Source organism: Phyllobates terribilis, unplaced genomic scaffold (genome assembly GCF_046119375.1).
Source record: "Phyllobates terribilis strain yellow unplaced genomic scaffold, ASM4611937v1 Scaffold_2__4_contigs__length_985480577, whole genome shotgun sequence".
NCBI lineage: Eukaryota > Metazoa > Chordata > Amphibia > Anura > Dendrobatidae > Phyllobates > Phyllobates terribilis.
In genome coordinates this window covers 686,354,491-686,366,682 of record NW_027362762.1, presented here as the reverse complement: position 1 = coordinate 686,366,682, position 12,192 = coordinate 686,354,491, and the positions used below count along the sequence as shown (strand labels likewise).

Sequence of the window (12,192 nt, the reverse complement as noted above, 5' to 3'; positions counted from 1 at the left end):
TATAAACAAAACTGGAACAGCACCATATATTCAAAGTTTCGGGTGCAAGGCCCCCGAACACATATACATTTGTATCAGCAATATGATCCAAAAAAGGCAGGCAGCACTCCACAAATTTAGGCTGATAAAAGGGGACTTTATTAGCCCGATGTGGCGACGTTTCGGTTGAGCACAGCCTTCATCAAGCTTTATCAAGCTTTTGGATCATATCTATCTAAAAGTGGTTGCCCCCTTCCGGATTTCTTATTCTTTTGCATGTTTGTCACACTTACATGTTTTAGATCACAAAACAAATTTAAATATTAGACAAAGTTAACACAAGTACACACAAAATGCACTTTTTAAATGAAGGGAAAAATAAATCCAAACCTTCCTTTGGGAAGCTGAGTTCAATTTCCCTAGCCACACACAGGCCTGATTACTGCCCACCTGTTCTCAATCAAGAAATCACTTAAATAGGACCTGCCTGAGAAAGTGAAGTAGACCAAAAGATCCTCAAAAGCTAGTGTAAGGCGGCGGTGTTCACACCGTGCAGTAACTGAGGCAGAGACCCAAGCAAGTCCAACATAAGCAGCTTTTATTCAACAGACTCACGGGTAAACAGAAAAGCCCTCCGGTTCGCAGCCGGGTTATCACAAGTCCATAACAACGGCTGCCAGGGGCAACGGCCGGGCCTTTCAGAGCCTGACAGGTGCAGAGCCTTCCCAGGCATGGGTTCAGCTACTCACAGGTCTGCCGAGCTTTCCTGCTATGCTCCTAGCAGGTCCAAACACTGAACAACACTAATCGTTAATGCAGGGTTTTTAAAGGACCTGTGGCAAGAGCCACTGGAAAACCCAGGTTGGAGGGAGGAGGCCGCCCCACTGCCTCCTGTGACCTCCTCCAAGAAATGAAGACCCTGCCGGGTTTTACTTAATCTTCCTTGGCCAGATAGCCTGACCAGGTCAATGCTCGCCTTCACTCTGGCATTGCAGCCGCAGCTGTGTCTGTGACTGCCATGCACTCCAACAGGTTTAATGGGTCTCTGTACACATTCTGGGGGATGTATAATGTCCCGCGACGACTCATCCAAGATGTCACAAAAGACCCCACAACAACATCCAAACAACTGCAGGCCTCACTTGCCTCAGTTAAGGTCAGTGTTCATGGCTCCACCACAAAAAGAGACTGGGTAAAAATGGCATGCATGGCAGAGTTCCAACATGAAAACCACTGCTGAGTAAAAAGAACATAAAGGCTCATCTCAGTTTTGCAAGTAAACATCTTGATGATCACCAAGACTTTTGAGAGAATAATATGTGGACTGACGAGACAAAAGTTAAACTTTTTGGAAGGTGTATGTCCCATTACGTTTGGAGTAGAGGTAACACAGCATTTCAGAAAAGGAACATCATACCAACAGTGAAATATGGTGGTGGTAGTGTGATGGTCAGTGGCTGTTTTGCTGCTTAAGGACCTGGAAGACTTGCTGTGGTAAATGGAATCATGAATTCTGCTGTCTACCAAAAAATCCTGAAGGAGAATATCTGGCCATCTGTTCATAACCTGAAGCTGAAGCTCACTTGGGTTATGTAGCAAGACAATGATCCAAAATAAACCAGCAAGTCCACCTATGAAAGGCTTAAGAAAAATAAAATTAAGACTTTGGAGTGGCCTTGTCAAAGTCCTGACCTTAATCCGATTGAGATGTTGTGGCATGACCTTAAAAAGGCGGTTCATGCTCGGAAAACCTACAATGTTGCTGAATTACAACAATCTGCAAAGATGAGTGGGCCAAAATTCCTACAGAGTGTTGTAAAAGACTCATTGCCAGTTATCGCAAACGCTTGATTGCAGTTATTGCGGCTAAGGGTGGCCCAACCAGTTCTTAAATTTAGGGGGTAATCGCTCTTTCACACAGGGCCCTGTAGGTTTGGATTTATTTTTCCTTAATAATAAAGACCTTCATTTAAAAACTGTATTTTGTGTTTACTTGTGTTATCTTTGTCTAATATTTCAATTTGTTTTGTGATCTGAAAGTTTTAATGTGAGAAACATGCAAAAGAATAAGAAATCAGGAAGGGGGAAAACGCTTTTTCACACCACTCTATCTATCTATCTATCTATCTATCTATCTATCTATCTATCTATCTATCTATCTATCTATCTATTTATCTACAGTATCTATCTATCTATGTCCATATTTAGATCCGGCAGCACAAAGGGGTAGAGTATAGTTAGTTTTCTGTCAATGATGGAAGAGTAGAAGGTGCATTGGTATTATATAATAAATTGGTGTTGTTTCTGATAGGGATTCCCATGGTTCCATGTTACGCCATTGTATATATAATGCTGGATTTATAAAGGAAAACTAGCTAGGGTTCTATTCCCCAACCACCCTATTGCTGCCTGCACTTATCATGTTATACTGTAGCAACATAAAGAAGATACAACTTACAATTGTGTGCTAAAGATGACAACCAAGATGGAAAATCCTACACCGACTGCAACTCCATATGGAAGGCCAAGAATGAAGGTGGAGAGGAAACTCACAACCCAGACACACTATAAATATGTGGAAGAAACAGGATTCAAACAAATGAATATTAGTCATCACTATATACAATGAGAGTCCAGACTGAACGATAACTGACTAACATAGTTTTTTTTTCATAGGGTTTTTCTTAAAGCAAAATTACTTGAGATGCTAATGACTTCTGGTAAATCGTAGACATTTATTACTACAGTAATAGTTATTGGTATTGTTGGTTTGGGAGATTGTTCAGACATAGCTCCAATATATCAACAATGGTCTGAGTATAAAATGAATTTATACATTTCCATAGTATAAGCTCTAAGCAAAGCATATAAAATATCCAACTCAGTTAAAAAAATAAAATAATGGTGGCCAACATGTTTGACAGATGACTTCCAACACTGGTCCTCATGGATGATTAGGATTCTATTCCTTAGGTGCAGGAAGCTCCAAGTGATGCTGTAAGGCAGCAAACACTGTCCGAAAACAAAACAAACATAAAACCCTCCTCCTACATTGTCAAATCAGTGTAAAAAAAGTTTCCATGTCCTATGGAAGGTTTCACCTCTGAAAACCTTGTTCTTCATGTAAATGACTGAGGCTAAATTCTCATTAGGTAGGTGCCCCAGACGGGGAAATGCAAAACATCTGCTCTTCTTAATGTAGAAAAACAATAGTTGCACTCCCTATGTGGATGCATTAGATTCTCGTGATGCGTGATGGATATCTCGGCCAAAGTCGCTGTGTAGCCCTAGTATTATTCATTTGATAGTTGCAATGCATACTGTGCATACATATAGATAGATATATGTATATTTATACAGTATGTATACACAGTATATATAAACATACAGGTGCATTTCACTAAATTAGAATATCATCAAAAAAATTATTTATTTCAGTTCTTCAATACAAAAAGTGAAACTCATATTATATAGAGTCATTAAAAACAGACTGATCTATTTCAAGTGTTTATTTCTGTTAATGTTGATGATTATGGCTTACGGCCAATGAAAACACAAAAGTCATTATCTCAGTAAATTAGAATAATTAACAAAAAACACCTGCAAAGGCTTCCTAAGCGTTTAGAAAGGTCCCTTAGTCTGTTTCAGTAGGTGCCACAATCATGGGGAAGACTGCTGACTTGACAGATGTCCAGAAGGCAGTCATTGACAAACTCCACAAGGTCCCAGAGTTCCAATTATCATTTGAAAATCAAGGTCCCAGAGTCTGGAGGAAGAGTGGAGAGGCCACAATCCAAGCTGCTTGAGGTCTAGTGTGAAGTTTCCACAATCAGTGATGGTTTAGGGAGCCATGTCATCTGCTGGTGTAGGTCCACTGTGTTTTATCAAGACCAAAGTCAGCGCAGTCGTCTACCAGGAAATTTTAGAGCACTTCATGCTTCTCTCTGCCGACAAGCTTTTTGGAGATGGAAATTACATTCTCCAGCAGGACTTGGCACCTGTCCACACTGCCAAAAGTACCAATACCTGGTTTACAAACAACAGTATCACTGTGTTTGATTGGCAAACAAACTCGCCTGACCTTAACCCCATAGAGAATCTATGGGGTATTGTCAAGAGGAAGATGAGAGACACCAGACCCAACAATGCAGACGAGCTGAAGGCTGCTATCAAAGCAACCTGGGCTTCCATAACACCTCAGCAGTGCCACAGGCTGATCGCCTCCATGCCACGCAGCATTAATGCAGTAATTGATGGAAAAGGAGCCCCGGCCAAGTATTGAGGGCATTTACTGAACATACATTTCAGTAGGCCAATATTTCGGATTTTAAAAACATTTTTCAAGTTGTTGTTATAAAGTATTCTAATTTACTGAGATAATGACTTATGTGTTTTCATTGGCTGTAAGCCATAATCATCAACATTAACAGAAATAAACACTTGAAATAGATCACTCTGTAATGACTCTATATAATATATTAGTTTCACTTTTTGTATTGAAGTGAAGTATATTTACTGTAATTATGTTTCAATTTGATCTATGTAAAGATCACAGAAAACACACACACACACACACACATATATATATTAATAAATATACATATATATATATACATATACATATATATACATATACATATATATATATATATATATATATACAGTACATATGTCTATCTTCTGTGAATTTTCCATGAAAATCAAATTGAAACAAAATGAAATGAGTATACAGTTGTTAGCGAGCTAGTAGTTTATTTAGTTATGCTCTCATGCTTCCACATCTCCAGGACTTTTTACCTTACCACTCATGAAATACTTTTCATTATTTATTTGACCTATTTGAAATCTGAAGTTAAACTGATAAGAGACCGAGCTGAAATCCAGGCTGTTCTCCAGGTACCATTGAAATCATATGACCTTTACATAATAAACCAAGTAGCAGCCTACAACAAATAATGACTGTGTAATTCATAAAATCCCAGAAATGAACCTTTTTCATAAAAATTGATGCACTTTCATACCTACAAACAACAGTGACGAAATAAAGATCCTAATGGTATCGATGATATCATGTAGTTATTTGGGCTGTAGTTATTTTTGCAGTTATTTTCCACGATTTCAGAAAACTGATTAAAAAAATTCTCCATGGTTTTTACAAGTATACCTAACAAACATTATACAGTAACAGTTCATCTTTAATCTCTGTAAAAATACAATTACTAGTGTTGAGCCACCCCCGTAGTGTTCGGGTTCGGTTCGGTTCGTCGAACACCGGGATGTTCGAGGAACTGTTCGTCGAACTGTTCGTCGAACACCTTAGAACACCGTCGAACACCGTTAAAACCAATGGCAGGCAAACAAAAACACATAGGAACACATAGAAAACACCTTCAAAGGTGTCCAAAAGCTGACAAACTGCTCAGAAGACGCTTTCTTTAAAAAAGCCGGCCGGCAATTCAGCAGCGGCATACACCGGTACCCGACAATTTAGACATGAAGGAATAGAGCATCACACATAGATTAGATAGATAGAAACATGTCAGTCACATATATATGAAGTACAGTGACAGTGTTGCTTACTGTACTTGTCATTTAGTGTAAAGGATTTATTAAAAAATATAATAGTGTTTTCGTGCACGGTCTCTTTAAAAAAAACGGCCGGCAATTCAGCAGCGGTACCCGACAATTTATAACAGACAGAATAGAGCTTCACACATAGATTAGATAGATAGAAACATGTCAGTCACATATATATGAAGTACTGTGACAGTGTTGCTTACTGTACTTGTCATTTACTGCAAAGAATTTATTTAAAAAAATAATAGTGTTTTCATGCACCGTCTCTTTAAAAAAGCCGGCTGGCAATTCAGCATCTGTACCCGACAATTTAGAATAGAAGGAATAGAGAATCACACATAGATTAGATAGATAGAAACATGTCAGCCACATATATACGAAGTACAGTGACAGTGTTGCTTACTGTACTTGTCATTTAGTGTAAAGGATTTATTAAAAAATATAATAGTGTTTTCGTGCACCGTCTCTTTAAAAAAGCCGGCCGGCAATTCAGCAGCGGTACCCGACAATTTATAACAGACAGAATAGAGCTTCACACATAGATTAGATAGATAGAAATATGTCAGTCACATATATATGAAGTACTGTGACAGTGTTGCTTACTGTACTTGTCATTTACTGCAAAGGATTTATTAAAAAAAATAATAGTGTTTTCATGCACCGTCTCTTTAAAAAAGCCGGCCGGCAATTCAGCATCTGTACCCGACAATTTATAACAGACAGAATAGAGCTTCACACATAGATTAGATAGATAGAAACATGTCAGTCACATATATAATAAGTACAGTGACAGTGTTGGTTACTGTACTTGTCATTTAGTATTAAAATAAAGGATTTATTATTAAAAAAAATTGGCGTGGGGTTCCCCGTAATTTTAGTCTCTAGCGGAGGTTAAGCAGACAGCTGGGGCAGATATTTGAAGCCTGGGAAGGGGGTAATACCCACGGAGCTTCCCAGGCTACTAATATCAGCCCCCAGCTGAATACCTAGCCTTTACTAGCTATTAAAATGGAGGACCCCCCCAAAAAAATGACGTGGGGTCCCCCCTAATTTAATAGCTAGCAAAGGCTAGGCAGACAGCTGGGGGCTGATATTAATAGCCCAGGAAGGGAGCCATGAATATTGGCCCCCTCCCAGGCTAGAAACACCAGCCCTCAGCCGCCCCAGAAATGGCGCATCCATAGGATGCGCCAATTCTGGCACTTAGCCTCGCTCTTCCACGCTGCCCTGGTGCGGTGGCAGGGGGTAATAGGGTTGGGGTTGATGTCAGCTTATAATGCCAGCTGACATCAAGCCCAGGTTAGTAATGGAGAGGCGTCTATAAGACACCCCCATTACTAACCCCATAGTCAAAGTTAAAAAAAAAACACAAACACCCAGAATAAAGTCCTTTAATTGAAATAAAGACACAATTCTTTATTGTTCTAAATTAAACCATACTTACCGTCACGCCCATTCCAGCTGAAGCCAACGATCTCCTGCAATAAAAGAAAAATAATAAAGCAACCTCATCCTTACCTTTCCATGGTTCCCAGGACAGCTCCAGCTCTGCTACATCGAGATGACAGGCTGGACCGCAGCAGAACGCTGCCATCCAGCTTGCCATGCCGCACACACTGAGAAGCGCAGGCATGCTTGCGCTCCTCAGTGTCTGACTGTGACGGCTTCCAGATGAGCCGACAATGAACTCGGCTCACCTCGTGTACGTCACTGACAGCGTGGGAAAATTCTCCTGCACTCAGCGCTTCAGCGTGAGAATTTTCCCACGCTGTCAGTGACGTGCATGAGGTGAGCCGAGTTCATTGGACATGACCTCGGCTCATCTGGATGCCGTCACAGCCAGACACTGAGTAGCGCAAGCATGCCTGCTCTTCTCAGTGTCTGCGGGATGACAGGCTGGATGGCAGCGTTCTGCTGCGGTCCAGCCTGTCATCTCGATGTAGCAGAGCTGAAGCTGTCGTGGGAGCCATGGAAAGGTAAGGATGATGTTGCTTTATTATTTTACTTTTATTGCAGGAGATCATTGGCTTCAGCTGGAATGGGCGTGACTGTAAGTATGGTTTAATTTAGAACAATAAAGAATTGTGTGTTTATTTCAATTAAAGGACTTTTTTCTGGGTGTTTGTGTTTTTTTTAAATACTTTACTAGAAATTCATGGTGGTCATGTCTAATATTGGCGTGACCCCATGAATTTTGGGCTTAGGGCCAGCTGATAATACCAAGCTGGCCTTAACCCCTTTATTACCCAGTGAGCCACCGCACCAGGGCCCTGGATGAGTTGGGTACAGCGCCAGAAGATGGCGCTTCTATGAACGCGCCATTTTCCGGGGCGGCTGCGGACTGCAATTTGCAGCGGGTGGGGCCCAGAAAGCTTGGGCCTCCCTGCGCTGCAGATTCCAGCCCCCAGCTGCCTAGTTGTACCTGGCTGGACACAAAAATAGGGCGAAGCTCCACGTATTTTTTTTTTCAATTCATGAAATTCATGGAATAATTAAGAAAAAAAGGGCTTCCCTATATTGTTGTGTCCGGCTAGGTACAAATAGGCAGCTGGTGGTTGGGAGCAGCCTGTTCCTGCCTGCTGTACCTGACTGGACACAAATATAGGGCGAAGCCCCACATCAATTTTTTTTTCATTATTTCATGAATTTCCTGAAATAATTTAAAAAAAATTGACGTGGGGCTTCGCCCTATATTTGTGTCCAGTCAGGTACAGCAGGCAGGAACGGGCTGCCCCCAACCACCAGCTACCTATTTGTACCTGGCCAGACACAACAATATAGGGAAGCCCTTTTTTAAAAAAATTATTTCATGAAATAATTAAAAAAAAATTGACGTGGGGCTTCGCACTATATTTGTGTCCAGCCAGGTACAGCAGGCAGGGACGGGCTGCCCCCAACCACCAGCTGACTGTTTGTACCTGGTTGGACACAACAATATAGGGAAGCCCTTTTTTTCTTAATTATTCCATGAATTTCATGAAATAATTTAAAAAAAAAATGCGTGGGGCTTCGCCCTATTTTTGTGCCCAGCCAGGTACAACTAGGCAGCTGGGGGCTGGAATCTGCAGCGCAGGGAGGCCCAAGCTTTCTGGACCCCACCCGCTGCATATTGCAGTCCGCAGCCGCCCCGGAAAATGGCGCGTTCATAGAAGCGCCATCTTCCGGCGCTGTACCCAACTCATCCAGGGCCCTGGTGCGGTGGCTCACTGGGTAATAAAGGGGTTAAGGCCAGCTTGGCATTATCAGCTGGCCCTAAGCCCGAAATTCATGGGGTCACGCCAATATTAGACATGACCACCATGAATTTCTAGTAAAGTATTTAAAAAAACACAACACCCAGAATAAAGTCCTTTAATTGAAATAAACACACAATTCTTTATTGTTCTAAATTAAACCATACTTACCGTCACGCCCATTCCAGCTGAAGCCAATGTCTTCTGCAATAAAAGTAAAATAATAAAGCAACCTCATCCTTACCTTTCCATGGTTCCCACGACAGCTTCAGCTCTGCTACATCGAGATGACAGGCTGGACCGCAGCAGAACGCTGCCATCCAGCCTGTCATCCCGCGGACACTCAGAAGCGCAGGCATGCTTGCGCTCCTCAGTGTCTCGCTGTGACGGCATAAAGATGAGACAAGCTCATGTCCAATGAACTCGGCGCACCTCATGCACGTCACTGACAGCGTGGGAGAATTCTCCTGCACTCAGCACTTCAGCGTGAAAATTCTCCCACGCTGTCAGTGACGTACATGAGGTCAGCTGAGTTTATTGGACATGAATGAGCTCACCTCATGCACGTCACTGACAGCGTGGGAAAATTCTCACGCTGAAGCGCTGAGTGCAGGAGAATTTTCCCACGCTGTCAGTGACGTGCATGAGGTGAGCTCATTCATGTCCAATGATCTCAGCTCACCTCATGCACGTCACTGACAGCGTGGGAAAATTCTCCTGCACTCAGCGCTACAGCGTGAGAATTCTCCCACGCTGTCAGTGACGTGCATGAGGTGAGCTCATTCATGTCCAATGAACTCAGCTGACCTCATGCACGTCACTGACAGCGTGGGAGAATTCTCACGCTGAAGTGCTGAGTGCAGGAGAATTCTCCCACGCTGTCAGTGACGTGCATGAGGTGCGCCGAGTTCATTGGACATGAACTCGTCTCATCTTTATGCCGTCACAGCCAGACACTGCAGAGCGCAAGCATTCCTGCGCTTCTCAGTGTCTGCGGGATGACAGGCTGGATGGCAGCGTTCTGCTGCGGTCCAGCCTGTTATCTCGATGTAGCAGAGCTGAAGCTGTCGTGGGAACCATGGAAAGGTAAGGATGAGGTTGCTTTATTATTTTTCTTTTATTGCAGGAGATCGTTGGCTTCAGCTGGAATGGGCATGACGGTAAGTATGGTTTAATTTAGAACAATAAAGGAATGTGTCTTTATTTCAATTAAAGGACTTTATTCTGGGTGTTTGTGTTTTCTTTTAACTTTGACTATGGGGTTAGTAATGGGGGTGTCTTATAGACGCCTCTCCATTACTAACCTGGGCTTGATGTCAGCTGGCATTATAAGCTGACATCAACCCCAACCCTATTACCCCCTGCCACCGCACCAGGGCAGCGTGGAAGAGCGAGGCTAAGTGCCAGAATTGGCGCATCCTATGGATGCGCCATTTCTGGGGCGGCTGACGGCTGGTGTTTCTAGCCTGGGAGGGGGCCAATATTCATGGTTCCCTTCCTGGGCTATTAATATCAGCCCCCAGCTGTCTGCCTAGCCTTTGCTAGCTATTAAATTAGGGGGGACCCCACGTCATTTTTTTGGGGGGTCCCCCATTTTAATAGCTAGTAAAGGCTAGGTATTCAGCTGGGGGCTGATATTAGTAGTCTGGGAAGCTCCGTGGGTATTACCCCCTTCCCAGGCTTCAAACATCTGCCCCAGCTGTCTGCTTAACCTCCGCTAGAGACTAAAATTACGGGGAACCCCACGCCAATTTTTTTAAATAATAAATCCTTTATTTTAATACTAAATGACAAGTACAGTAACCAACACTGTCACTGTACTTATTATATATGTGACTGACATGTTTCTATCTATCTAATCTATGTGTGAAGCTCTATTCTGTCTGTTATAAATTGTCGGGTACAGATGCTGAATTGCCGGCCGGCTTTTTTAAAAAGACGGTGCATGAAAACACTATTATTTTTTTTAATAAATCCTTTGCAGTAAATGACAAGTACAGTAAGCAACACTGTCACAGTACTTCATATATATGTGACTGACATGTTTCTATCTATCTAATCTATGTGTGAAGCTCTATTCTGTCTGTTATAAATTGTCGGGTACCGCTGCTGAATTGCCGGCCGGCTTTTTTAAAGAGACGGTGCACGAAAACACTATTATATTTTTTAATAAATCCTTTACACTAAATGACAAGTACAGTAAGCAACACTGTCACTGTACTTCGTATATATGTGGCTGACATGTTTCTATCTATCTAATCTATGTGTGATTCTCTATTCCTTCTATTCTAAATTGTCGGGTACAGATGCTGAATTGCCGGCCGTCTTTTTTAAAGAGACGGTGCATGAAAACACTATTATTTTTTTTGATAAATCCTTTACACTAAATGACAAGTACAGTAAGCAACACTGTCACTGTGCTTCTTATATGTGTGACTGACATGTTTCTATCTATCTAATCTATGTGTGATTCTCTATTCTTTCTGTTCTAAATTGTCGGGTACCGGTGTATGCCGCTGCTGAATTGCCGGCTTTTCATGTTTCACTGTGAGCACTGTTCCCATCGATTTGGGCAATCACTGTAATGCCACAACCACCATGGCTGTGGCATTACAGTGAGTGGCAGACAATCCCTGCATGATTGGTGCTCTAAATAGCGCCAGACATGCAGGACACGCTTTTGGTGCACGAACAGTTATCGAACATAACCTCGAACAGCCGAATTTTTTGCAAATCGTTCGGGTTCGTCGAACAACTCGAACACCGCCCAAAACAGCTCGAATTTGAGATTGGCGAACAGTTCTAGTCGAACACCGCTCATCTCTAACAATTACTAATTGAGAGATCATTTGAGCTGGAGGATGAAGACTGAAAAAGAGATTAGGTGGAATGAAGAGAGTGGGAGAGGCAAGATCACATCTCATATGAGGGCGCTAGGATAAATAAATTCCCCTGTTGTTCTTTGATAGATATCTATTAGTGTTGAGCTCGAAACTGCTTGGTACTCGCCCGAGCATCATGCTACTCGGGATGTTCGGCGAGCACCGAGCATTTCCGGGTTACTCGGGCGGGAGCTCGGGTCTCCGCCCTGCATGTTTGGCGCTCTTTACAGAGCCAATGAACATGCAGGGATTGCCAGCCAGTCACTGTAATGCTGCAGCCATGTTGGTTGTGGGCATTACAGTGATTGGCTGGCCGCACAGCGTCACCTCGAGTATTTAAAACCGGGCGCCGCCATCTTGGACACAGTCGCTCCGGATTAGACAGTGTAGGGACAGCGCTGCTGATTTAGGGAGAGATATTGTTATGCACACGCCCGGACTGACTGGCGTGTGCGGGTGTTGTGGTTCCACTGGACCATGGACCGGAGAGTGCCTGGAGGGGCGTGACTAAGTATCTGGCC

At 42.7% G+C, this 12,192-nt stretch overlaps 1 protein-coding gene across 1 annotated transcript in view; it reads right to left on the bottom strand.

The window, feature by feature from the left end:
* Positions 1-12,192, bottom strand: part of SLC26A9 (solute carrier family 26 member 9) — a 185,488-nt gene that overhangs the window by 25,197 nt on the left and 148,099 nt on the right. Inside the window, exon 13 of the mRNA XM_073666947.1 lies at positions 2,438-2,544. Within this exon, the coding sequence (XP_073523048.1) occupies positions 2,438-2,544 (107 nt within the window). The remainder of the gene's footprint in view (positions 1-2,437; positions 2,545-12,192) is intronic.